This window comes from Zingiber officinale, chromosome 10A, assembly GCF_018446385.1.
Source record: "Zingiber officinale cultivar Zhangliang chromosome 10A, Zo_v1.1, whole genome shotgun sequence".
Classification (NCBI taxonomy): domain Eukaryota; kingdom Viridiplantae; phylum Streptophyta; class Magnoliopsida; order Zingiberales; family Zingiberaceae; genus Zingiber; species Zingiber officinale.
Window position 1 is genome coordinate 50773375 of NC_056004.1, and position 27363 is coordinate 50800737.

The 27363-nt window shown below is 37.7% G+C and overlaps 1 protein-coding gene across 2 annotated transcripts; it reads left to right on the forward strand.

Annotated features, from left to right (window-relative positions):
• The first annotated feature begins 7138 nt into the window (after nucleotides 1-7138).
• Nucleotides 7139-26870, forward strand: LOC122026119 (protein O-glucosyltransferase 1-like). 2 transcript variants are annotated; one of them, XM_042584764.1, is made up of 6 exons: nucleotides 7139-7255; nucleotides 7338-7550; nucleotides 25004-25560; nucleotides 25644-25836; nucleotides 25976-26251; nucleotides 26362-26870. In XM_042584764.1, exons 2-6 carry the CDS (start codon nucleotides 7350-7352, stop codon nucleotides 26713-26715), a joined length of 1581 nt encoding a protein of 526 aa, XP_042440698.1. In that variant the 5' UTR covers nucleotides 7139-7255; nucleotides 7338-7349; the 3' UTR covers nucleotides 26716-26870. The 2 variants fall into 2 exon arrangements, with proteins under 2 accessions (XP_042440698.1, XP_042440699.1); XM_042584765.1 differs by having other exon boundaries at nucleotides 7170-7255; nucleotides 7346-7550.
• The last annotated feature ends 493 nt before the right edge of the window (nucleotides 26871-27363 follow it).

Sequence of the window (27363 nt, forward strand, 5' to 3'; positions counted from 1 at the left end):
TGACCTGCTCGAGGAAGTCTACATGGAGCAACCTCCGTGTTTTGTTGCTCAGGGGGAGTCTTCTGGTCTTGTATGTCGCTTGCGGAAATCTTTATATGGTCTCAAGCAGTCATCCAAAGCATGGTTCAGTAGATTTAGTACCGTAATTCAACAGTTTGGCATGACTCGAAGTGCGGCTGATCATTCTGTCTTTTATCGTCACTCATCTACTGGTTGCATCTATGTAGTGATTTATGTTGATATTGTCATCACAGGTAATGATCATCTTGAGATTTCACAAGTAGAACAACATCTTTTCAAACATTTCCAGACAAAGGATCTCGACAAACTCAAATATTTTCTAGGGATAGAAGTGACACAGTCTAAAGATGAGATCATTATATCCTAAAGGAAATATGCAATGGATATTCTGGAAAAAACAGGAATGTTAAACTCAAAGACAGTCGACAAACCCATGGATCCTAATGTCAAGCTCCTACCAAATCAGGGGGAGCCTCTTTCAGATCCTGAACGGTATAGGCGATTGGTAGGGAAACTAAGCTATTTTACTGTCACTCGTTCGGATATCTCATTTGCAGTGAATGTAGTAAGTCAGTTTCTTAGCTCTCCATGCAAAGAACATTGGGATGCAGTGACTCGCATTGTTCGATATATCAGGGGTGCACCAGGAAAGGGTCTTCTATATGAAGACAAAGGACATATTCAAGTCGTGGGGTATTTTGATGCAGATTGGGCAGGATCTCCCTATGATAAAAGATCCACTTCTGGATTTTGTATATTTGTCGGAGGTAACCTTGTTTCTTGGAAAAGCAAAAAAATAGAATGTTGTGGCAAGATCCAGTGCAGGGGCAGAATATCGAGTTATGACTATTGCTAGTCAAGAACTTATATGGTTAAAACAGTTGCTTCAGGAACTAAAGTTTGGAGAGGTTACACAAATATCATTCATATGTGACAACCAGGCCGCTATGCATATTGTCTCAAATCCAGTCTTCTATGAGAGAACAAAGCATATTGAAGTTGACTGTCATTTTGTCAGAGAGAAAGTCATATCTGGAGAAATATCTATTAGTTTTGTCAACTCAAATGATCAGCTAGCAGATATATTCACTAAATCACTTAGAGGTCCCTGGATTGATTACATATGTAACAAGCTTGGTGTATATGATCTATATTCTCAAGCTTGAGGGGGAGTGTTAGAATAATTATAGGGGTATTTTTGTCTTTTGGTGTATATTTTTTTTTCTATATAAAGGCCTAACTCGTGGTTCCCAAGACACGAGAATTTAGGTTTTACTTTGAACATGTAGTAAAGGCAAAAGGAAAGAATCTGATATCCATTTCTTTGGATCAATAAATCTAGTCTTCCTCTGATAGTGTTGAAAGGGGATAGTATGTTGTGTAGTAAAGGCAAAAGGAAAGAATTTGATATCCATTTCTTTGGGCCAATAAATCTTCTCAGTGTAAGATTCCCTTGCAAGGAGGTAAGTATCTGGGTCTTCAATGCGGTCTCATCCCCAATTGATACCTTGGACAGAGGCTCGACAATGTTTGAGTTGATCTGGGAAAGAGGGAGGAACTTCTTAATCACAGTCAGGGTCTAAAGGATAGTCTTCAAGTTCCGCCCGATAGTCACCTACTTCATTGATGTCAATTTTGATTAAATACCAGGTAGGTTCCATTTTAAGATCCAATCATTTTGGTGGAGTACTGTCAAATGTACAAACCATAGAAGTTTCTTCTTCCTTCAATGCCAAGGAAATAATGGTTCCCAATTTCTTTGAAAATTCTTTAACAGAATTTGGATTATGGATCCATAGTTTGTAGGAGACCATAGTTCATTAATGTAAAATGAATAATAAGTCTGTCTTTATAGGTAGTGGTAGTGTAAGATTCATAATCCATGTTAGTTTTGTATAAGAGTAAAAAAGTTGGCATTAGTCAATACACTACGGGCCTTTCTTTTAACGCTTAAGTTTTGGACTAAACTCAGTTTCATAGATTATGATGAGTCATTCAGGAGGATTTTTGTGAAAAGCCTCGAGAGTCTCACATAGTCCATGAAAGTTTGTAATGTGGATTTTTTTTTTGCCAAACTGCGTACATAATTAGTAATGTCTTCTGGGATGGTGTTAGGGAAACCTGCTGAGCGGGTCTTAGATGCCCTTTGTAATGTTGTAGTCTTATGCTGTTTTTTTAGTTGGGCTAAAATTAAGTACTCTGGTATGTGAATTTTTCCAATGAATTTTGAAGTATTATCCGAACCAGAACTAGAACCAAGTATCTGAACGTAAGTTTGTGGAGCATCAGAACTAGGGGTTAAAGGTCTAGTTTCTTGAGGTGGAATTGTTTTTAGTAATGTATTGACAAAGAAATGTGGACCAAGCTGCGCTCTGGTAGCTGTAAAAGCTTTTTCTAAATAGTAGAAACCTTTAAAGTAACGATCTTCCAAGCCCTGTATGGCTAAGTTTGTTTCTTCCCAGGTAGAGTATACTCCTGCATGAGGATTTGAGAAAACCACATAGCAAGAAAACTTCTTGTCGACGGATTTTTGTATGGTAGCAAGGAAATAGTTTGAAAGTGCGTTGATGACAGCGATTTTATGTCCTGAGCTGGCTAGTATAGTGGGAATGTGCTAAATGTTGTCAAGAAGATAGTTTTGAATATGATCATGTTTGTCTCTGGTAGAAAAATAGAACTGATCTTCAGGTTGTGTAAACTGTTGTAATTCTTGATTACCAAAACACATAGTTTTGATAGCAAAAGTACGAATTTTTCTTGGTATGTTCATATTCCTATAAGAACTCATGAGAGTTAGTGTAGTAATCTTGATAATGTATCTATTAAGGAGTTATTGATTCTTTTTTTATGTTCCCATTGAATTCTTAAGCCTTTATTAATAATAGTATCGATGAATTTCAGCCAACATTTGGTGCCTAGGCCTTTATTTACTTCTCTTTTGTTTGTTGATTGTATTTTACTATGATTTCACAATCCGTTCTTAAAGTGGTTTTTTGTTTATTACAGATAAATAACTAAAAGCCTCTAAACAATAAATAACAACTAGTATTTCATAATCTAAGGATATTAAATGTCCTTTTTCTTGGTATTTTCTAGAGGAATATCTGTATAAGGTTTCGATGCATTTCGATTCATAGTTAGATGTCTTTCTGTATAAAATTCCTCTCCATCCTGTTTCACAACCATCAGTTTCAATGACTAAATAATCTGAGTCAAGAGTTAGAGTTAATTTAGGGATGGTTTATACCAGATGTTTAATTTGTTGAACTAAGTCTATATCTTGTTGGTTAAAATGTTTTTGTCTTATTAAAGATGTCTTATTGTATAAAGGTCCATAAAATTTTCCAATGTCCTTAAGGTAAGGTCTTGCATAATTTAGAAGGTCTAATAAAAACTCTTAAAGTTTTAGTATTTTCCATTTTATTCGGAAATGCAAAGAGTTTTGATGAAATGTGAGGTTATAATGTTATTTGTCCTTGGCCTATTTCTACCCCTAAAAAGTCGATGTGTTATGTGTTGATGCTTGTTTCATTTTTTTTTTTTTGAGAAATGATGAGACCATACTTTTTAAATAAATTAAAAATTACAAGCAAGTGGGTATAATGTTCTTATTTAGTTTTGGAATAAACTAGGATACCATCTATGTAAATACAGGTAAACATGTTGGAAGATATCATTCATTTTTCGTTGGAAGATTTGGGGAGGCTACTTTCAGGCCAAAAGGCATAGCAAGGCATTCAAAATGTCCTTCAGGATCTGAAAAGGCGATCCATTCAATAGACTCAAGGTGCATTTTGACGTATCAAAATTTTTGATTTCATGTCAAATTTTGAGTACCACTTGGAATGTTGTATCTTATTCAAGAGTTGATTTTTATCTGGGATCTTGTAGCTATCTTTCTTGCAGTTATCATTTAATTTTTTGTAATTAAACACCATTCTTGATTGTTCGTATTTTTGTTCAGCTCCTTTATTAATTATAAAAGTCGAGCTTCTGTGTCTAGAATTAAATTTTTGAATAGCTCCTAAATATAATAACTGTTGGATATGCATTTTACATTCCTCAGTTTCCTCATTTGTATATCTTAAATCTTGGGCTTTAATTGTTAGATTGGGGTTAATTATTGCAAGTTTGCAATAAATTTTGTCTTTATCTCAATATTTGGTTGGATTTTCTCCTATAATCTCTATTTTTTCTAATATAGAAATAAGGGAGTTTAAGTCTGGTTGATGGGTATTAATCATTTGAAGTAATTGTTTTGGGATGATGAGGTTTGATGGGATAGTCCATGTAAAAAAAAATTGTATAAGGGCTTGACCAATCAAGTATTTCTAGTTTCCTAATATTTAGAAAAAGCTAAATCACAGGTTTGGAGATTAGTATTTAGGTTTGGGTTATTTGTCTGTTTACAAGCGTCTGGTGTAGAACAGTGGCAGGTAGTATTTGTTGGATTGCTATTATGTTTGTTAGTTGTGTTTCTAAGTGGATGGATAACTGATGGATAGTCTGAGACAATAGGTGAGACTATTGGTGTGGAAAAGAAGAGAGCATAATCTTTGATGAGAAGAAAAGTTTTGTTGGGTGCTAAAAGAAAATTAAGTCCTAAATAAGCTTAATGTTAGGATGTAATAATGATTTAATCCATAATTTGGAGAGCGGCAGAGGAGCACTATATTTACCACAATTATTGTAAAATCTTAAATGTATATGTCACAAATTAGGTACATACTAATTGTTGTCTGTCAAATTGGGTATTAATTAAGGGTTGGGAGGTTGTTTTAATAAGAGTTTTAGGTAATATTGATAAAAGTGTAGTTTCATATATAGTAGAGTTAGTTGTCCTGTTGTCTAAAAAGACATGTAAGGTAAACTCATGACCATATATATTAACGAGACATTTGACCCTAATATTAAGGTTTTTCCCCTGTTACAAATACTGGAGGTTTTAATAAAAACCAGGTCAGTATCTGGTGAAGTCATGAAAATTTGTAAGCCTTTTCCTTTTTTCGGAAGTTGTGGCAAAGGTGAAGGAAATATGTTATGGATTATGGTATCCATGGTTTCTAAGTCTATTTCTAACTGATTTATTATGATTTTCAACACAGAGACACTTGTTTCTAGGAGAATGTTTCGGGTATTGCTTTTAGCGAGCTGACTCATGGGTATTGTAATAGTGAAATGTTTCCGAAGTCAAAGATTACAGACCTATTTTTTGCATATCTTACATGTACCTCTCATATCGATAGATGAATAATAACTACAGAGATAACAAGGAATACTACCAGTTCTTGTTTTTAATAGTCAATCATGTGGACAATAAGGTTCCTTGGTTTTTGTATTAAGTTGGGAAAATATTAAATTAGTTTTGGGGAAGTCTTCCCATAAGTTTGGATCATGGTTTATTGATTTTTAGTCAAAGTCTGTATAAGAAGAAGGATGTGGAAATGAATTTACTAAGCTATAGTCGAAAGAGGAGGGAGGTATTTCTTCTAGATCTTTTACTGATATAATTGAGTGAATAGAAGATGTGTCTGAAATATCAGATTGGATTTCTACTAAATCTATATTAGTACATGTTACTAATTTTGCCTCACGTGTATATAAATTTTTCTTATTTGGGTAGACAGAAGATAAATGTATCGATTCATTACAAACAAAAAAAGGTAATAGTGTTGGCATAGCTTTTCTTTGGTTTGAATTTTCTTACATGTTTGTCCATGTTTAAGTATGATTTCTTTTCTCTACTTTTTCTAACATAATATATTTTTCTTGATCTTATTTTTGGTTTAGAAATAGGTTGTTTGGAAGCTCTACTGGTTCTATAGTTATTTTGTATTTTCGATGGAGAAAAATCATACCGTTGAGAAGTATAGATTTGATTATAAAATTCATATTATTGGTTTTTAAGTTGTTTCTGTATATAAATGTAAGTACATTTGTCTTTTAAAATGAAAATAATATGATGTATTCATATTCCAATGTTATCATACTGTAGTGCTACTTTCATATTGGTCCAAGATTTATGTATTTCTTTGTCTAGGTCACTTGGTAGTTAAAAAAATATTACAAAATGATTTTATTCAGTTCCAATTAAAAAGTTGTAATTGTTCTAAATCGCTCATATGACTTCTTTTTGTCTAATGTTTAATCTAGTATTAGCGTCTCTAGCCGTAAATAATCTATGAATCGTATAGTAAAAATTAAGGATGTTATTACCTTGCGAAGCAATTCTAGCTACTTCAGGATGATTAGTTTTGTAGGTTTAACATGCTGCTCTGGCAATATCGTCCAAATAAATTTCGCCTACTCTTATCATGACTTCTTAGATTCTATATCTAGTTCATGTTTAGCTTGATAATATCTTTTTTACAGAGACTATTCATTATTCTAAGTAGGTATCATAACTATCTATTATTCTAAGTAGGTATCATACATTTGAGGATCATCATATTCCTTAATATTTAGTAGGATAGAGTTTTTTTTTTCAAAATATGTTATTATTTCTGTGGGTCTTCTTTTCCTATAGTTCTTCATAATGGGTTATTATTTTTGTGGGTCTTCTTTTTCTATTATGTCTCCACAACAACTCACAGAAGTTTTGACTCTCCTCTTGGCCACTTGATCCGTCTAATTAAGCAAAAAAAAAATGTTTTTACTTTTCCAAGTCTAATTATATTTAGCTCTAATTCATTATCATATATGAATACAATTTCAGGAATTCGACCAACCAAGCTGTTAGATGGGTTTGTACTTCATCCAGTTATAAAAATAACAATAAAAACAAATGATGAATGAATACAAGGACTTGCTAACAACTAGTCAGAATAGCTGATCAACTGGGCCTCCTGCGATGGTAAAATGTGAGACCGACTCTTATACATACATCGTATAAGGGTTTGAACTATTTACGATGCTGGGCTGTCCGTCGGATTATCTAAGGAGTCGATAAAAAATAAAAAATAAACAAATTCACGTCACGTCCATAGATGACGCGGCTTCTACGAAATAAAGAGAAAATACATTAATTAGTCTAACTAACCTTCCCCTTGGAGGGTCGCATCTGCTGACTTTCAGATGCCGCAAATAGAACAATTGTAAAAAAAAAAAAACACCAATATATATAAATTAAGTCTCGATGCCGAAGAGCTAATGCAACTTAATCTATGGCTGTGAGATAATACGACGGTCCAACTTCAACTTCAACTCCTCGGTGCAGAAAGTTCAATCGACGACAGTAAGCCAAGGCTATAGCTCCCCCCTTCTCCCCCACCAATTAACTTATTAATTTGTTAGTTATATGTTTCTGATATTTCAAGGACCGCAGCAACATGAGCAGTGGCATCAGCAGCTTCTGGTGGGTGAAAAGATTGCCATGGTTGGTAAAAAATGAAGCATCTTATGAGGCGGTGTCGGATTTGGAGGGCAGAACGAATAAGAGGAGCATCGTAGGCGTGCGAGGAGTTGTCGCTGGGTTTGTCGTGCTAGTTTGCCTCGTCGGTTTCATCTCGACTCGGTGGATCGATGGAACAGTATGCCTTCTTGATCTCTTAATTCTTATGCGCTTAATTACTTGTGCACTTGGTCTTTTAAGAAATATATATATACATATCATCCCTTTTTGTTAGAGTTCAGTTTAATTTTGGTTAGAATTGAGATCATAACACTCACTGGTAAAACGGAGAAGAACACAAATTAGCCAAACAAATCTTAGAAAAAAATCATATCGTCATAGTTTTCTTTTCTACGTGATCTTATCTGATCACGAATTTTTATGGCCATTATTTATTTTTACTATTATCCAAAAGAGAGAATAATGATCAATCAAGATGGGCTGGGTAAAGTCGAGCTAAAAAAGTTAATTGAATTTGGCATCTTTAGTGGTTTTCGACCTTTCTTCTACTGGCCTTGAGGAAAATGCAATGACCACATTTGCGTGATGCATGACGATGCACAGGCAACTCAATTCCAAGTGCCCCGTTGAAACGTTTGTGTGCCATTAAGTCTGGTTATGTTTCAACATCAAGCGTTAGACTATTTTTTTTTTTTTGTTTTTTTGTTTTTGTTTTTCTTTTGTTCATATCAGTTGACGGTCATCTTTAATCCATCCGTCCACTTCAAAGTGTTGACACATGGCAAAGTTGACTTTCATCCGACGTCACATTGAAAACTGTTGTCACGAAGAATTTAATCGATGAGTCTCTGTTTCAAATTTATTAATGAATAACTCTTTCTTATCTATCAATTTCCTAGGATTTCATACTTCCTATAACATGCTTAATGACTATATTGATCCAACTGGTCGAAAAGAAAGCCAAATAGTAAACTAGAGAAGCCAAATGGTTCGAGGGCACTCGAATGGTTTCAAGGGATTTAGACAACCACGAGATGAGAGGTGGGGTGATCAAGAAAGTGATTAGGGACTAATTAATACAAACAAGGAACATAGGGATTCTCTAGTTTGTAAATACTGGATCATCCTCTGGTCCAACATTTATATTGATGAGAGGCAATGATCTCCACTTATTTAATATGTAGGGTTCATTGCCTCCTACCAATCCATCTTTCCTAGTCTAGAAGTGAACCAAGAAAGATAGTCATAAAAAGGCAATGATTAAAAATAATCAATAATTGAATCTGACTAAACCTACAATCATATGATTCAGTAAAAAATGTGCTTCCATGTTATATATAATGCAATTAAGAGTTTAATTTATTACAAATTGTCAGAGTCATTAATTTTTATAATTAGTTGATTTTTTAAAATTGTTTATTTTTTTAGAAAAGTATGTTAGATTTTTATTAGAAAAATTAGGATTTTATTAGAAAAGTATAATATTTTATAAAGAATAGGTGGTGTTCTAAAATTATAAAAAAAAATTAAGATCCCCTGTATAGCCAGATTTGAGTAGTTAATACAATTTCCAATTTCTTTTTCTATGGTGAGAATCAAAAACTTTCCTTCAGGTGAGAGGATCCTGTCTTTATTCCTCCTAGCATCAAATGGTATCAAAGTTGAATTTCTAATTTGGTGTTCAATATTTTTTAATCCATCTTAACTGTTAATGTTTCTTCTAACCATCACTTTTCTTTCACTATCGTTAATACATTTGTCATATTGAGTAATGTTGCTCCATTTTCTCTCACAATACTTTTATTGAAATTTTCTTTCCATCATCAGCACACGTTTCTTCCACCACCGCATCCTTTGCCCATCTATCTACTTGTTGGTGTATTACGAGGCTAGTGCTTAAAACTAAGACCAATTTTAAACTTTAAATAGTGTTTAAAATACTATCCTTAAAGTTTTATTTGGTTTATAAATTGTGCATCATAAAGACCAAATATCATATAAGATTAGATGAAGCTAATTGTCGTAGAAGTCGTCACAGACTCTGAACCAAGTAACTAAAAGTGTTAGCGCTTGCTTTATGTGTTTACTTATTTCCGCTGCGTTTATCTCCTATTGTTTTTTAAAAAGTGAAAAAGTCACGAGTGTTATTCACCCCCCTAGCATGCATCGATCCTACACTATAGGCTTTGTTATTTTATGCATAACCTATAAAGATGCACTCTACACATCTTTCTCTCAATTTTCTCATTTTAGGTTCAAGAAGTTTCACAATGGCTCTATAACCCCACACTCTTAAGTGTTTGAGGTTATGCTTCTTTTTGTGCCCAAGTTCATAAGGGATTATTGAGCATCTTTTATTTGGTACTCTATTAAGTATATAACAAGCTATAAATATAACTTCATCCCAAAATCCTTGATTAAGTCTGGCATTAGTCATCATGGAATTGACTATTTCTATTAACACCCTATTTTTTCTTTCAGCCTTACCATTTATTTGTAGTGTATAAGGTGCAGTCAACTCATGTTTAATACCAATTGACTCAAAAAAATCTTTATCATAATATTCCCCACCTCCTTAGACTTTTTATAGAGATGTTGCTTACAAGTTCAATTTCTTGCTTATAAGACTTGAACATTTGCAAAGCTTGATCTTTAAAGTGTAACAAATAAATATAATATAATCTTGTGGAATCATGTATAAATATTACAAAATATTTGTTTCCTCCTAAAGTTGGAGTTGCATGCAAATCACATAAATCACTATGCACTAATTCCAACTTGTTATTTTATTAAGCATACAAGTGTTGCATTTTTTATTATCATTTTGTGCACATTTAGTCAAAAGATCTAATTTAATCATATCATAGATTATTTTGTAATGAACATGGCATAATCTAGAATGTCATAAAACAGTTGAAGACTCAGCCAAGTAAACAAAAGATGCATTCTTATTGATAGGTATAACATGTAGCTTAAACATGTTATTATAAAGATAACCCTTCCCAACAAACATCCTACCCTTGGAAAGAATAAACTTTATCAGCCTCAAAAACTAATTTGAACCCAAACTTATTCAAAAGACTACCCGATTTAAGATGTTTCTTAACTTTAGGAACAAATAACATATTGGTTAAAGTTACAACTTTTCCCAAAGTAAATTTTAGATTCATCTCCCCTATACCCTTGATGGGTATTGTTGAGGAGTTCCCCATGTAGAGAATGGAGTTTAGATCTTCAATTTCCTTCAAGGACTTGAAGAAGCCCTTATTCTTGCATATGTGTTGGGTGGCTCCCGAGTCAACCCACTAGGTGAATTCTTCATCAACTATGTTGATTTCAGTGATCATGGCTACAAGTGCCTTCTTATCATTGCCTTTGTTGTGGAAGTTTGGAGCATTTCCATTCTTCTTGAGAAGATGACACTCATACTTGTAGTGTCCCTCCTTCTTGCAATGATAACACTGGTCTTTCTTTTTCTTGATTTTGCAATTGTCTTTACCATAGAAAGTCTTCTTCTTAAATTTGTTATTTTGGCTTTCTTCTATGACATTCACCTTGGTGGTTGACTCTGTTAGGGTCAATTTGTAACTAGAGAGGGGGGATGAATAGCTCATCGCGCCCGTTGTCATGCTTCGTGATGATGATATGCAGCAGAATGAAACACGAAATACAATTACAATGCTAACCCGAATGATTTACTTGGTATCCACCTCAAGAAAATGTGACTAATCCAAGGATCCATACACGACATACTCTCCACTATGCAAAATACTCCTTCTCGGTAACTACCGAAGGCGGAGAAACCTTGTACAAACTCATACAACAAGATACAACACACATAAGAAGAAAAATATAAGAATACAAATGAAAAACCTCTTTTTGCTTGACCTTGTTGTTGAAGAACGCCTCTTGAAACTTGGAAGTGCAACAACACTTGTCCCCAAGAGCTTCAAGAACTGGCAGAAAAGTCGTGAGCTTGGTGGAGAAGAATCGGGAGAAGCTGTTTAGAGAGTTACCGAAGAAGAAGCTCACCACGATTTTATACTCTACGCTTCTAGGGCTCCCAATCAATTGGGCTTACTCCCAATCGATTGTCACATCACATCCACACAATCGTAGTCGTCCATCGCTCGCTTCATGCGCAACGATCATATTTCAATCGATTGACCAATCGATTGGGGAGGCTTGAATCGATCAGATGGTCGATTCAGAGTACCTCTGTGCTATCGCTGGAAAAGCCTGAATCGATCGACCGATCGATTCAATTTTCTCATGTTCGCGCAAGAAATCCAACCCCTAATCAATTGCTCGATCGTTTGGCGGTGCCCAATCGATTGACTGATCTATTGGAGACCCTTCTGTACTCACGGCATCACTTCCCAATCGATCGGTTGATCGATTGGGCCACTGTTTGTCACAGTACTTTGCCCAATCGATCAGCTGATCGATTGGGCTTAGTTCAATTTGACCACCTGATCAAATTGACCAACCCTAGCTTGCTCAAGTTGTAACGACCCGGCCCCTCGGCCCTTTGGGCGGCCCAACTGGCGGTCCCTTGGGCGACCCAACTGGCAACCCCTTATGTCGTCGACCGACGACCCTCGGTCGTGCCGTTACTCACTAGGTCTTCCCACCTCTGACTAGTGGATTTTTTGTCTTCCCCAGGATTCGAACTCTAGACCTCCAGGTTAAGTACTAGAGTTTATGAATCCTGGTAGCCAAGTGAGTCGGGTCATCGGTCGACGACATAAGGGGTCGCCAAATGGGCCGCCAGTTGGGACCGCCAAGGGACTGCCAAATGGGTCGTCCAAGGGGCCGAGGGGTCGGGTCGTTACACAAGTCAAGTCTAGGGGTCCCAAATCCAACATCCAGTCAACCAAGACCTGTTGGGACTCCTCCTGCCTAGCATTCGATCAACCTTGACCTGCTGGGACTTCTTCACCAAGTGTTCGGTTAATCCTTTGACCTACTTAGACTTTTCTCCTTGTGCTAAGTGTTTGGTCAACCTTGATCTACTTGGACTTACCGTCTCATGCCAAGTGTCTGGTCCTCCATTACCCACTTGGACTTCTTTCCACTAGATGTCCGGTCACTCTTGATCCATCTGGATTTTCTTGTGTCAAGTATCCCACTCCTTTGACCTACTTAGACTTCCCAACACTAGGTGTCCGATCAACCTTGACCTACTTGGATTTCCACATGTCTGGCTTCACTCACTAGGACTTTCTATCTACCTAGCTTCACTCACTAGGACTTTTCAACTACCTATATTCACTCACCAAGACTTTCACCTAGCTTCACTCACTAGGATTTTCCATATGCCTGACTTCACTCACCAGGACTTTATATTTGTGTAGCTTCACTCACTAGGTCTTTTCATCTGCCTAGCTTCACTCACTAGATTTTTCACATGGCTTCACTCACCAGAATTTTTCAACTTCCTAGCTTCACTCACTAGGTCTTTCACCTGGCTTTACTCATCAGGATTTCCAACTGACTAGCTTTACTTACCAGAACTTCCACTTGCCAACCTCTAGTTAAGACTTTCCCAGTCAAGTATCTAGTTAACTTTGACCTACTTGACTCTTCTTCATATCAAATTGATCAAACATTAACCAGAGGTGAATTGCATCAACAATCTCTCCAATCAGACGATTGCACCTGCAATCTCAACATATTGTCAAATATCGAAACTCAAATATCAAGACTCAAGCTTCAGCCAACTCAAGCTTAGTCAATGTGGTCAACCTGACCCAGGGGATATTGTACCAACAATCTCCCCTTTTTGATATTTGACAATACCTTTAAGTTAGGCTAATATCATAGCCTCAACTTCTCTTCATGCCAAAGGATGAATGAGAGTTTCCTTCATTCTCCCCCTTTCCTAGAGGGTAAATTCCTTCTTTAGGTAATAAAGGTCTAACTTAAATCTTACATTCTCCCCCTTTGGCACACATTAAAAACTCTCTTCCTGAAGAGTTACTCATACGTTGTTCACAACTTCACTCGTTGTTCACAACATCACAATGAAGGTCACATACCCTTCATTGTGTCGAATGCTCAACCTTGAGCATTAACCACTTCACAATGCTCATCCTAGAGCATTCATCATTCCAACAATGAAGGTCTCATACCCTTCATTGTATCTAATGCTCATCCTTGAACATTAACTCTAACGAAGGTTAACCACCTTCCATAGTGTTTAAAAAATTAATTTTCACATTCTTAAATATTAACACCCCCTAAAGACATGCTCCAAACTTCTATCATTGCACTAACAATGACTTGGAATTCCTAAATCTTTAAGAAACCCAAAACTTGAAGTTTTGAGGTTTAAAAGATTCAATATTGAAATCAACTTCATCCTAAACTTTAACTTAGTGTTTCTTAACCATTTCTCCTTGTTTTCATCATGAAAATTGCCCTTAAATGTATATAAATATATTCCAAGGGATTAGGAGTGGTTAAAGAGACTAAAAATGGCTTAAAGTGTTGAAATTAGACTTTCCCAGCCAAAATCAGCCTTCTCAATCGATTGGGGTTGGGACTCAATTGACTGGCACCATTTCAATCGATCCAGCGATCGATTCCATGAGCTTCTGTTCGCGAAGAAATCGCTTGAATCGTTTGAATCGATCAATTCAACAAAGTTGAATCTGATCAATTCAGCAAAGTTGAATCGATCGACTGATCAATTCCGTGAGCCTCTACTCACGAGAAACTCAATTTCAATCGATCGGCTGATCGATTGAAACTACCCAATTGATCGGTTGATCGATTGGATTTCTGGTTTCCTGAAAATGAATTTCAGCTAAAATTTAGAAATACCCTAAAAATTCTACAAAATTCTAAAAAACATGAAAATTCCTGTAGACATTATTTAGGGTATATACTATCATGAAGAAATATAGTTTTCTAAGAAAATAATTCCTATTTTCAAAAATTGACACAAACTTAAAAACTCTTGAAAACTTCAATATTTTCTTCTACTTTGTGTCTAACTTTTCAATGATGATTACTATCAAAAAATAGTCTTCACAGTTTTCCAAAGTATATTTAAAATGATTTTCAAAATCAATTTCCAACTATATTCTTTGGGTTCAATGCATATGACTTGTACATTAGCTTTTCCAATGGTTGGAGTATATATAAATTTATGTTTTGATGAAATTAAAACTCAAATAGATGCACTAAATCAACACCTTGAGTTTTATTCATCGTCCTAATATCTCACTTGTATCTGATGTGCACTAAAACACAAACAAGTCACCTTATAGTCTTTGTGAGATGTAGATTTTGGTTTTGCCCTAAACTAGGGATCATGCATATCTATCTAAGTATTTTAGGAATTATGAACATCCACCTAAGATGTCACTTGTCAGTGAATGTCATTGTCCTTAATTACAAGGAAATTAAAATAATGCATGATGAGTTATGTCATACATAAAAAAGGAATAATTTTCAAAAGAAAATATAATATTGCTACATGATGTATGTATGACATGACATGGTATTTTTATTTATTTTTCAAAATAAGCATCAATGCAAAATATGATGTCATGTTATATGATGGGCAAACGATCATGGCAATTAGCATAAATAAGATATACCTAGATAATATATCTAAGTATCTTAAATCCTTAGCTAAACTAAAATTGATCCTAGATTGCCCTCATTTTCTCAAGAAAATGTCGAAACCTAACTTGACATTTATTTTGCTCTTCCCTACTTGTACCAATTAAAATTAAATCCACTTTCTAAAAGTTTGGCACATTTTACTTTTCCAAAGAGTAATCAATTAATCATTTTCATTTTCAAAGGTTAACAAAAACCTTGAAAATGCCTCCAAGTGTCAACTTTATCAAGATTGAGTTAACCGCCCTACCTATTTAGAGTTGACACTCTCTAAACCCATCTAGGGTGTAGAGAATAGAACTCAAAACTTATTGGTACTCCTTGGATGCTCTATATACTCACTAGGGATAACTTCCCTAGATACCTTCCTAATGACCTTTCTAGACTTCTTAGAAGCCTTGGTCACTTTCTCTAGGTCAACTCTAGAGATAGCTTCTCTTGTGACCTTCTTGGTGACTTTCTTTGACTTTTTAAAAGTCTTAGTCACATTAGTCTTTCCAAAAATACTCCTAGGGATAACTTCTCTTGTATTTTTGACTTGACCACTAGACCTAGGGTTAGTTCCATAATTATATGAACCCTATGATAAGACGGGACATCCTTTTTGGCTTTGGATTTGTATCCAAATCTCTATGGCCATAGGATGACTCTTATTCATCTAAACCTAGGTTTTGCTCATTTTGACCCTTAAGAATATTTTTCATGTTCTTTAGGGTCTTTTCTAATTTACCAAACCTTGACTTCAAGGCTTGGTTTTCCAACCTTAAATCCTTAGATTTTAATTTTCCTTGATTCCTATGAGCATTTCTATTTTTAGGCATATATCTAAAATCCTTAGAGTTATTGCCTAATTTGTTATCTATTTTTCTAGCCTTAGATTGAGTGATTTTAGCATAATAAGCTACAAACTTTCCTTAATTCTTTCATGCTTCCTATTTTCATGATAAATAGTATTAAAATAATATAAACTATTCTTTGCATACTTTTTATCATTACTTAAAGAAATATACTCAATAAATGATACCTTGGGTTTGCTCTTGAGAGTTCCCCCTTAACTTGAGCTTCCTCCTTTGAGCTTGGTCAATTTCTTCCCCTTAGGACATTGACTCTAGTAATATCCTTTTTGATTGCAAGAGAAGCACACGGTGTGTTTCTTGCTCTTTTTTGTCACAGGGGCGGCCTCCTTGAGCTTCTCTTGCCCTTAGGTGCCACTTGGCTCTTCTTCTTGGCCAATTTAGGACACTTACTCTTGTAGTGTAACGTCACGATCCCTCGGCCCCTCGGTCTCTTGGCCTCTTGGGCGGCCACACTAGAGGCCCAACTGGCGGCCCCTGATGGTCCCTTAGGCGGCCACAATGGCGGCTCAACTGGCGACCCCTTATGTTATCATCCGACGACCCTCGACCGTGCCGTTATTCACAAGGACTTCCTACCCCTGGCCAGTGGATTTTTGTCTTCCACAGAATTCAAACTCTAGATCTCCAGGTTAAATACTAGAGTTTATAAATCCTGGTAGAAGGCAAAAATCCACTGACCAGGGGTGGGAAGTCCTTGTGAATAACGGCACGGCCGAGGGTTGTCGGATGACGACATAAGGGGTCGTCAGTTGGGCCACTATTGTTGCCGCCCAAGGGACCATCAGGGGCCGCCAGTTGGCCGCTAGTGTGGTCGCCCAAGGGGCCGAGGGGCCGTGACGTTACAATAAAAAGGCGCCTTTTTATTGTCACAGCCCCTTGGGCAGCCACACTAGCGACCCCTGATGGTCCCTTGGGCGGCCGCAATGGCGGCCCAACTGGCAACCCCTTATGTCGTCATCCAATGACCCTCGGCCGTGCTGTTACTCACAAGGACTTCCCACCCCTGGCCAATGGATTTTGCCTTCCCCAAGATTCGAACTCTAGATCTCCAGGTTAAATACTAGAGTTTATGAATCCTGGTAGCCAAGTGAGCGTCAAATTGTCACGCCCCGGGGGAGTCCCTGTCCGAACAAATTTCGACAGCACCTCCCCTGTACGGGTGACAATCTGAACCATTTCTACAGACACAATATACCTCAGCCACAGGCGGCTGGAATATACACACAACCACGCAGTTTATATGCAGCCTACTCGGCTGATACAATAAAATACATAACCACACAGTTATATGTAAATCTAACAGTCCACTCGGCTGTACCAAAACCAAACACAGTGGAAATACAATGGACAACACATATAAACTAAAAACGAAGACTGCTAGCCGGCTAGACTTACACAACACAACAAACAACACAAAATACAACATAATAACACTCCAGAGACAAAACTAGAACACAAAGCTAAATACACAAATTTCATATACTAAAATAAAAATAAACAAAAGCGGAGATAGGTCTTCTGATGTGATGTGGGGACTGACAGGCAGGATACTCCAAGCGACTCCATAAACAACCTGGTACCTGAAAAAGATAGTGTCCACGGCGGTGAGTTCAACAACTCAGCAGATACCTAGTTGACATGTATAGTAAACTATAACAAATAGTAATAACTATGGAGTACAGTCTCTTGGACAAAAGCTGGAAATGCACAATAGAAAAGGGCTCAAGGGAACTGTACTCACCAGTGCCTCCTATCAGAATAGTCAAGTCGTCAGACCGAGAGTATCATAAATCCTGTATGCATGTCATACATATGCATCCATACAAATGCAGCATATAAGTGCAACAAACACAATCAGTAAATGCATCAATGTATATGATGTCAATGACATTGTCACCCTTGACGCCAGTCAACCATCTCACACACGATGGTGAGACCGAGTGGGTAGGGTTGTGACAACCGTACACTCTGCCGTCACTACTCCTGATAAGTGATCGAGTGGACGAGATGCTTTCGGAGTACACCTATCCTCCTACCTCAAACATAGTGAGGGAGCGCAATGCTCTCATCTCCCGGTACACGATGACGGGGAGGGATCCCTGCCGGCTACCACGCTGCGTCACACTACCCATGAGCGGACCAGCGGAGCCAAACAGAGCAAATCTATCATGCCGGCTACCACGTTGCATCACCACTACCCAGCGGAGCCTAACAGAGCAACCTGTCTACCGGCTACCACACTGCGTCACCACTACCCAAGAGTGGACCAGTGGAGCCTAACAGAGTATAACTGCCATACACCCTGCCTGAATATACCACTAACCCATGAGTGGTGGTGTGTGCAGATCCATGTAACTAACGATGTGCTCGACAATAATAGAGCAAACTATCGCACAGCATGCAATCATGTGAGATGATGCATGAAACTAAGCATGGCAAAATCCTGAACAGCATAACAATATCCATATATATATAAAATGTGTATCATAGGACAATGAACCAAATCAAAGGTACACATATCAAATAAGGTATAAAAACCTAGATCCTGAACATAATAAACACATGGTTGTGTCACTACCCCTATAAGCATGTATAATCAGGTAGGTACTAACATGAAGTGCATAATAAGTAAACAAAACAAGCATGTAACAGGTATCGGATAGTGACCAACCGAAGCAAAGACGAACATAATCATTACTAAAGGTTATAACCTACTAAACATATCAACATGACATTATCAAAGATAAGTCAAGGTACCCGCCTCCAATGTAGATCGAGCTAATCAACCTCTATGTCGAAGTGCTCGTCCTGAATCCGAATCCTGTAATAAATCGTATGGTTTAGCTAAGTTTTATTATAAACCAAAATAGTTTAACCCAAATCCTTATTTACCAGGAACCCTAATTATTCCATCATTCCGATTAAACCTAATGAACAAGATAAATAACCATGTAAATCCAAATTCACTATAAAATGTATCACGATCCTACACTTCCTTCATAGCTCGGATTAAAGCATATCTTAAAAACTCACCTTAGCAACCTCTTCCTTGAGGTCCTCAGCCGAAGCAAGAGCGCCACAACAAATTCCAAAAGCCCTAAGTAAAAAATATCATCACATTCGTATCAAGGCATTCAACCCAAAGACTAAATCCAAATACTCACCCAAATCTGAATGTCTCAGCTGTTGAACCACTGCTGAAGAAAACCATATTCCAATTATCCCTCAAATCTGGCCGCCAAAAGTCCTAACTGAGCCCATTGATTTCCCTCAGATGGAATCCGGATGCGGCTGTGGTGGTGAACTAGGGCAGAGGGCACTAGGGCATCGGGAGGTGACTGCAGTAGACGGTAGTGGATCGACCAGTGGCGCGGTCGACGGTGGACAACGCCTCGGGTATGCGGCTGAGGCTTGGGCAGAGGAGAGTGACAGATTCTAGAGTATGGTCCTTTCCCCCTTTGCTGGAGACCGACGGCTTCACCATGGGTGATGCCAAGCACTCGGTGCTAGGGCAGAGAGAAAGAGAAGCGGAGGTCGGCGAAGCAGACTCGACGGTGACACGATCAAATCTAGGGCACGGCTGGGATGCTCGGCTGGGTTCGTTTTGTGGCATCGGCGCTAGGGCAGCAGGGAAGGTCGGCTGGATAACTAGGGTAGAATAAAGCGGCGGCATTGGCTGTCAGCGCCGACATCTAGCTTCACGCCATTGGTGGTCGACGGCGATGAATGGAGAAGAAGAAGAGGGGGAATCCGCTCGAGGCTTCCTTCTCCGAGAGGTCTTGTATGCGGGGAAGAAGGCGAAGCGTCGACGGTTTGGGAAGGGGAAACCGTCGAGGAAAGAAAAGAAGAGGAAGCGAAGAAGGGACGACACGGGCACGGGAAAAAGAAAAAAAAATAGAAAATAAAAAGGAAAAGAAAAAAAATTAAATTTTTCCTCGCTTAAATGGGGTAGCCCAAATAGGCTTTTCCGGGTCCTGTTTTTATCCCCGTAAACTCGTCCATACAGGCTTGGAAAATTCCCGAAAAATTTCTAAAAATTTCGGAAAATTCCCTTAAGGTGTTACGCCCATTTTTGGTATTTTACATGTAGTTCCCTTTTTCCCTACACTCAAAGCACATAATGTGATTTTTATGATTTAAAATTGAAATAGTTATACCTTTGTTTGTAGGGGTGGCACATGATCCTCTATTTGACTTTTCTTGATTTGTGAAGCTAGCACCATCTTCTTATTTTTCATTTGACTCGGAGGTGGAAGCCTCTTCTTGCTATGGTGTTAGTGAATGACGCTCCCCCTCAATCCTAGAGGTGGAGACCTCTTCATCTTCATCCTCTTGCTCATTGAACAAAGAGTATGCTCCCTTTTTGTCCTTTTCGTTGTACTTCGTTAAGGATGAAGCTTCTTGGACTTCCTCTTCTTGAGTTGAGCATCTCTCAACTTCAGAGTCATTTTCTTCTTGGTCTTACTCCAATGAGTCACCTTCTTTGGATTTCTCTTGGTTTAGTGCAGTGGAGAGAACCTCATGGATTTTAGCCAATTTACTCCATAGCTCCTTGACATCTTCAAATTCTCCCACTTGCTTCAAGATGTTGTTAGGTAATAGATTGACTAATATTGGTCACTTTATCATTGGCCTCACATCTTTGGATTTGCTCTTGGCTCCACTTATTTTTCTTGAGAATTTTGCTTTTGCTATTTGTTGGAGCTTGGAAACCTTCCATTAGAGCAAACCATTGCTCTATGTCCATCATAAGAAAATTTTCGATCCTTGATTTCCATGAATCAAAACTCATTGATGTGAATGGTGGAGGTACCCTTGTGTCGAATATGAGTCCATCTTAGAATTTCATCTTGAAGTTGAGCCTTTGATGAAACCTTTGACTTGTTGAAATTTGCTTCAACTTCTTCTCCCTCTAGCTTGTTTCCCTTTTCCGGCGATGATTCCGATGAAAAGTGACCTCACTCTAATACCACTTGTCAGGGTCGATTTATAGCTAGATGAGGGGGGAGGGGGGAGTGAATAGTTCGTCGCGCTCGTTGTCTTACTTCGTGATGATGATATGCAGCGGAATGAAACACAAAACATACTTACAACGCTAACACAAAGGATTTACTTGGTATCCACCTTAAGAAGAAGTGACTAATCCAAGGATTCACACACAACACACTCTCCACTATGCAAAATACTCCTTCTAGGTAACTACCGAAGGCAGAGGAGCCTTGTACAAACTCACACAATGAGATACAACACATGCAAGAAGAAAATACAAGAATACAAATGAAAAACCTCTTCTTGCTTGACCTTATTGTTGAAGAATGCCTCTTGAACCTTGGAAGTGCAGCAGCACTTGTCCCCAAGAGCTTTCAAGAATTAGCAGAAAAGTCGTGAGCTTGGTGGAGAAGAATCGGGAGAAGCTGTATCGAGAGTTACCGAAGAAGAAGCTTACCACGACTTTATACTCTAAGCTTTTAGGGCTCCTAATCGATTGGGCTTACTCCCAATCGATTATCACGTCACATCCATGAATTCGCAGCCGCCCATCGCTCACTTCTTACATAACGGTCATATCCCAATCGATTCACCAATCAATTGGAGAGGCTTGAATCGATTGGATGATCGATTCAGAGTGCCTCTATGCTCTCGTTGGAAAAGTCTAAATCGATCGACTGATCGATTCAGCTTTCTCGCATTCTCTCAAGAAATTCAGCCCCCAATCAATCGTCCGATCGATTGACGGTGCCCAATTGATTGGCTGATCGATTGTAGACCCTTCTTTGCTAACGACATCGCTTCCCAATCGATCGGCTGATCGATTGGTCTGTTGTTTGTCGCAACACTATGTCCAATCAATCAACTGATCGATTAGGTTTGGTCCATTTGATCACTTGAACAAATTGACCAACCCTAGCTTGCCCGAGTCAAGTCTAGGGCTCCCAAACCCAACATCCGGTCAACCAAGACCTGTTGGGACTCCTCGTGCCTAGCATCCGGTCAATCTTGACCTGCTGGGACTTCTTCACCAAGTGTCCAGTCAATTTTTTGACATACTTGGACTCTTCTCGTCGTGCCAAGTGTCCTGTCAACCTTGATCCACTTGGACTTATCGTCTCGTACCAAGTGTCCGGTCCTCCATGACCCATTTGGACTTCCTTCCACCAGATGTCCGGTCACTCTTAACTCATCTAGATTTTCTTGTGCTAAGTATCCGGTCAGTCCTTTGACCTACTTGGATTTCTCAACACCAGGTGTCCGGTCAATCTTGACCCACCCGGATTTCCACGTGCCTAGTTTCACTCACCAGGACTTTCCATCTGCCTAGCTTTACTCACTAGGACTTTCCATCTATCTAGCTTTACTCACCAAGACTTTCATCTAGTTTCACTCACTAAGATTTTTCATCTGCTTGACTTCACTCACCAAGACTTTCCATTTGCCTAGCTTCACTCACTAGGTCTTTCCATCTGCCTAGCTTCACTCACTAGATCTTTCACCTATCTTCATTCATCATGATTTTTCAACTGCTTAGCTTCACTCACTAGGTCTTTCACCTGGCTTCGTTTATCAGGATTTCCAACTGCCTGACTTCACTCACCATGACTTCCACTTGCCAACCTCCAGTTAGGACTTTCCCAGTCAAGTATCTTCTTTGACCTACTTGACTTTTCTTCACATCAAGCTGATCAAAATTTGACTCAAGGAGTTTACCGGTCAAAGTACTAACAATTATTGTCTCATCCATAACCAAATTGTGTCGAGAAAAATGACTTAACATTCTTTCCAATTTAGTGAATTGTTGCATAGTGAGCCTATATTGTCCATCATTTTATAATTGAAGTATTGAGACAAGAAATTTCTTACTTGTAGAGTCTTCTCTCATATACCTTGCCTCAAGTTTTTCCCATAGCTCTTTGGTGGTTCCTACCATATGGTAGATGTCAAACAGGTTGTCCTCCATGACGTTGAGGATGTGACCTCTATATATTTCATCGTCTGTCTCCCACTTCTATTTTGCACGGAGCTCGTCCAATGTCTCCTCCCCCTCTCTTTCATGCGTTGACTTTGGAGCCTTGAGCACATAAACCACCTTTAGGGCTACCAAGAGGAAATGAACCCTCTTCTTCCAACGGATGAAGTTACCACCATCAAACCTACCAAGCTTAACTATACTAGATGTTAGATCTTTCACAACACAAGCCATTTTGGGTGGTATCATAAAGCCTTAAGATTGTTGATGTATTACAAGACTAGTGCTAAAAAACAAGACCAATCTTGAACTCCAAATCGTGTTTCAAACACTATTCTTATGATTTTATTTGGTCTATAAATTGTGCACCACAAAGATCAAATATCCTATAGAATTAGATGAATCTAATTGTCGATACTTTGCATTGAGTAAGACAATTCAAAAAATAAAAAAAAGGAGGACAAGAATGTGTTTTCTTTTCCATCAATCTTAGTCCTTTTATAAATAATCCAGCATATCATAATATTGAAATGGTCAAAAATTACGACTTTTTTCAAAAGTTATGATGTTTCTCAAAAGTTCAGACTTTTCTAAAGTTACGACTTTTCCCAAAAGTTGAGACTTTTTCAAAGTTATGACTTTCCCTTCAAGTCTTTTTATTTATTTAAAATATTCAACACTACTAGTCTACTAGCATCTCCATCTTTCACTATGTTATTCTACCACCATCATTAATTCTCTATTTGTCATATTTTCCAACAATCATTTTTTCTTTCTTCCACCGCCGTCATCATATTTGTCATATTTTCATTCATTCCCTATCTCCTCGCCGCACAATCGTTATTCTCTTGTTTCTTCGCTACTAATTTGTCTGCCACAACTTCATTATCGAACCGTGTTACTTACTCTATCTTCTCCATCGCCATTTTTATTAAAATTTTCTTCTCTCAGAGTTATCACACATAATTTTTTTTCATCGCATCATCCACACATCAACTGTCATCATTCATTGCTCTGTTCCCTCACCATCATCTCCATCATTATCATACTTTCATTTACTCTTATTATTCACCATGCCCGATTTCCTCTTTGAACAATTCTTTATTCCCTTTTTTTTTTCACTACTAGTCTACCCAACACAATTTTATCATAAAGCAATGTTGGTTCATTTTCTCCATCATCATTTTATTGAGATTTTCTTCTCCCATCGTCAGCACACATCATTTCCTCCATTGCATTCTTCGCCCATAGCTACTGCCATCTCTACCTTTCACAGTTTTATTCCACCACCATCATTAATACCCGTTTGATATATTCTTGGGTTTAAATAGAATTCTCATACTCTCTTATCATTCTCTCACATCATTGACTACATAATCATAATGCATCATCATCGCCCGATCATTGTCACCACTATTGTCTTTGTTCTTTATAATCACAACCTACAACATTAGAGAGCACGTAGAATTCAAAATTTGAAGTGTCGTTAATTTTAAGTAAAGGTCATTATATTTTTGGAGTAGAGCCAACTGTAGGTCGTCAAGGTGGGGCCGGCACATAGGGCCCCACCTCTGGCGGACCCACTTTTTTAAAAAATATATATATTTTTAAAGTAAATGCTTACCCAACCCAACATATTCATTGAACAAAAATAAGTTATAAGGGTGGGATCCACTTTTTTTTTAAAAAAAATGTATATATTTTTTAAAGTAAATACTAACAAAATAATGTTCATGTAAAAAAAATATCTAATTATAAATTTAAAATATTATGAATTTCTTTTTTGTAAAGTGTCAAAAAAAAAAAAAAATACAAGCAAACCTTTAATTTTCTTACTCCTTCGTTGATCTTTTCCTATTTCTAACTCTCTAAGCCATAAAATCCTTAAACATAAATTTAGTTTATGTGTTTTGTTAATAAATTTATTTTTATAGCATTGATTTTATTATTTTTTTATATAAATAAAAGGTTTTTTTTATTGCATCCTTCAAAGATCAATCTCATCGATAAATTTTCGTTAACATTTTAAACCAGCCCCAATTCGAGTTCTAAGAAAAAGACATCTCTGTCTGAATAAAAGTTTCTTAAAGGTAAGCATCTGTTGTTAGAGTAACTTAATTCCTTGTGGTATACTAATCGATATATATGTGGTTGTCAAATTGTTCATGCATGCAGATGCCCTCCTCCATGGTGAACTCAATCCCACACCCCCATCATCCGCCCTACCAATCCAAACCCTTCAAATTAGCTTGCCCTAATCAAACCAGCCCATCACTATCATCCAACCTTTGCCGGACGACGACGATAGCATCACCGCCATCTCCAGCTCCCTCTCCTTATAATGATCCCTTGATCACGTCCTCCTCTCCTTCTTGCCCATCTTACTTTCGATGGATTCATGAAGACCTAAAGCCCTGGGCATCGACTGGGATCACGCGTGACATGGTGGAACGTGCCCAATCGATGGCCGCATTTCGACTGCTAGTCATCGGCGGCCGGCTGTACGTGGAGCAGTACCATCGCGTTTTCCAGACACGCGACCTCTTCACCTTATGGGGCTTCGTCCAGCTCGCCAACCGCTTCCCCGGTCGTCTCCCGGACCTCGACCTCATGTTCAATTGTGAGGACCCGCCCACCGTCAAGAACTCCCCCTCACCCCCGCCTCTCTTCCGCTATTGCAAGGATGACACCACCGTCGACATCCTCTTCCCCGACTGGTCCTTCTGGGGCTGGTAATATAATTAATTAATTATATATTATATATAAAATATATAGCTGTTAAATAATATTTTTTTTTAAAAAAAAATCATTTTAGGGCTGAGATCAATATAAAGCCGTGGAAGGAATTGAGTGAGGAAATGAAGGACGCGAACAAGAGAGTGAAGTGGAAAAAGAGACGTCCATATGCATATTGGAAGGGCAATGAAGGGGTGTCTCGCCATCGACAAGACCTCATGAGGTGTAACCCTAGCCATGGTCATGACTGGAATGCGCGAGTTCATAATCAGGTAATTAATTTTTCATATTGCATGCAACTTATTTTTTACGAGAAAATAATTTATTAATTACGTTAATCTATACAATATTTGTGGATCGGATATATAACCAACCAATATATCATATATATATATATATATATATATATAGGATTGGGAGTCAGAGATCAAGAACGGGTTTAAGGAGTCAAACCTCGCTGAACAATGCACCTATAGGTACAAGATTTTTGTAGAGGGGAGGTCATGGTCAGTGAGTGAGAAATACACTTTGGCCTGCGACTCGCCCAACTTATTCGTGACGACCCACTTCTATGACTTCATGACGAGGAGCTTGATGCCCGGACAACACTTTTGGCCTATCAATGAAAATACCATATGCAGGTCCATTAAATTTGCAGTCGATTGGGGCAACAAAAACCAGGACAAGGTAATTAGCTAGCTACTCATATATATATAGTACTAAGTGTTAACTGGTGATTAATAATTACTAACTAGTAGCCTCTAATTCTTGTGTTGTATCGATATTAATCATCGCAGGCACAAAAGATAGGAAAGAAAGGAAGTGGCTTCATTTTGGAGGAAGTGAGCATGGATTATGTATACCAATACATGTTACATCTACTCACTGAATACGCCAAGTTGTTGCGTTACAAGCCGAGTTTGCCGGAGAAGGCCACTGAATTGTTTTTGGAATCGATGGCCTGTGACCAGGGAGGGAAGGTGAGGGAGTTCCTGATGGAGTCGATGGTGAGCTGGGCTAGCAATGCAGAGCCGTGCACGTTGCCTCCGCCCTACGGCGCAGAAGAGTTGGAAGAGTTGAGGTCGAAGAAGAATGCCGCTATCAAGGAAGTGGAGAAATGGGAGAAAGAAGCCTGGGACAAAGGACATTAATTATCCAATTGATCCTCCTACTTAATTTGATCACTTGCATTATGTAAAAAAAAAAATGGAAGATTTTCCTCTAGGATTCAAGTTTTCCTCTTGGATTATAATATTCAAGATAACAAATTTTAGATGCTCATGAGATATATTATACGTATTTAACATTTAAGATTTTAGGATTTAGAAGTTGAGTTATAGTGAATTTAAGTCAATAAGAATTTTCCTCTATAGTTCAAGTTTCCCTCTTGGGTTATAATGTGCAAGATAAAAAAAAAAAATTCAATCTCACGAGGTATAATGTTATTTTTTTAAAAGAAATGTTGATTTAAAAAAAAAATTGAAATCTAGGCGCCTGCTTGGATCGCTAATCTCTCATGTGTGCGCGATGTTATATATATATATATATATATTCTAGACTTTATTGAACATATTAAAATCTCAGTCTAAGCAAGAGATTATGGAGATTTTCAAAAATATAATATTCAAATAGATATAATTTTTCAAGGAAAAACAATGACTAATGTTAATAATAGCTTTAAAGTTCAAATAAATAATATTATTGAACACTTACTACAAAAGGAATTTATTTTCAAACCTAAAGACTTTTCATCTAATTTACTTATCGGGTTAAACTGGACCCTTAAGCTAGAACTAAGT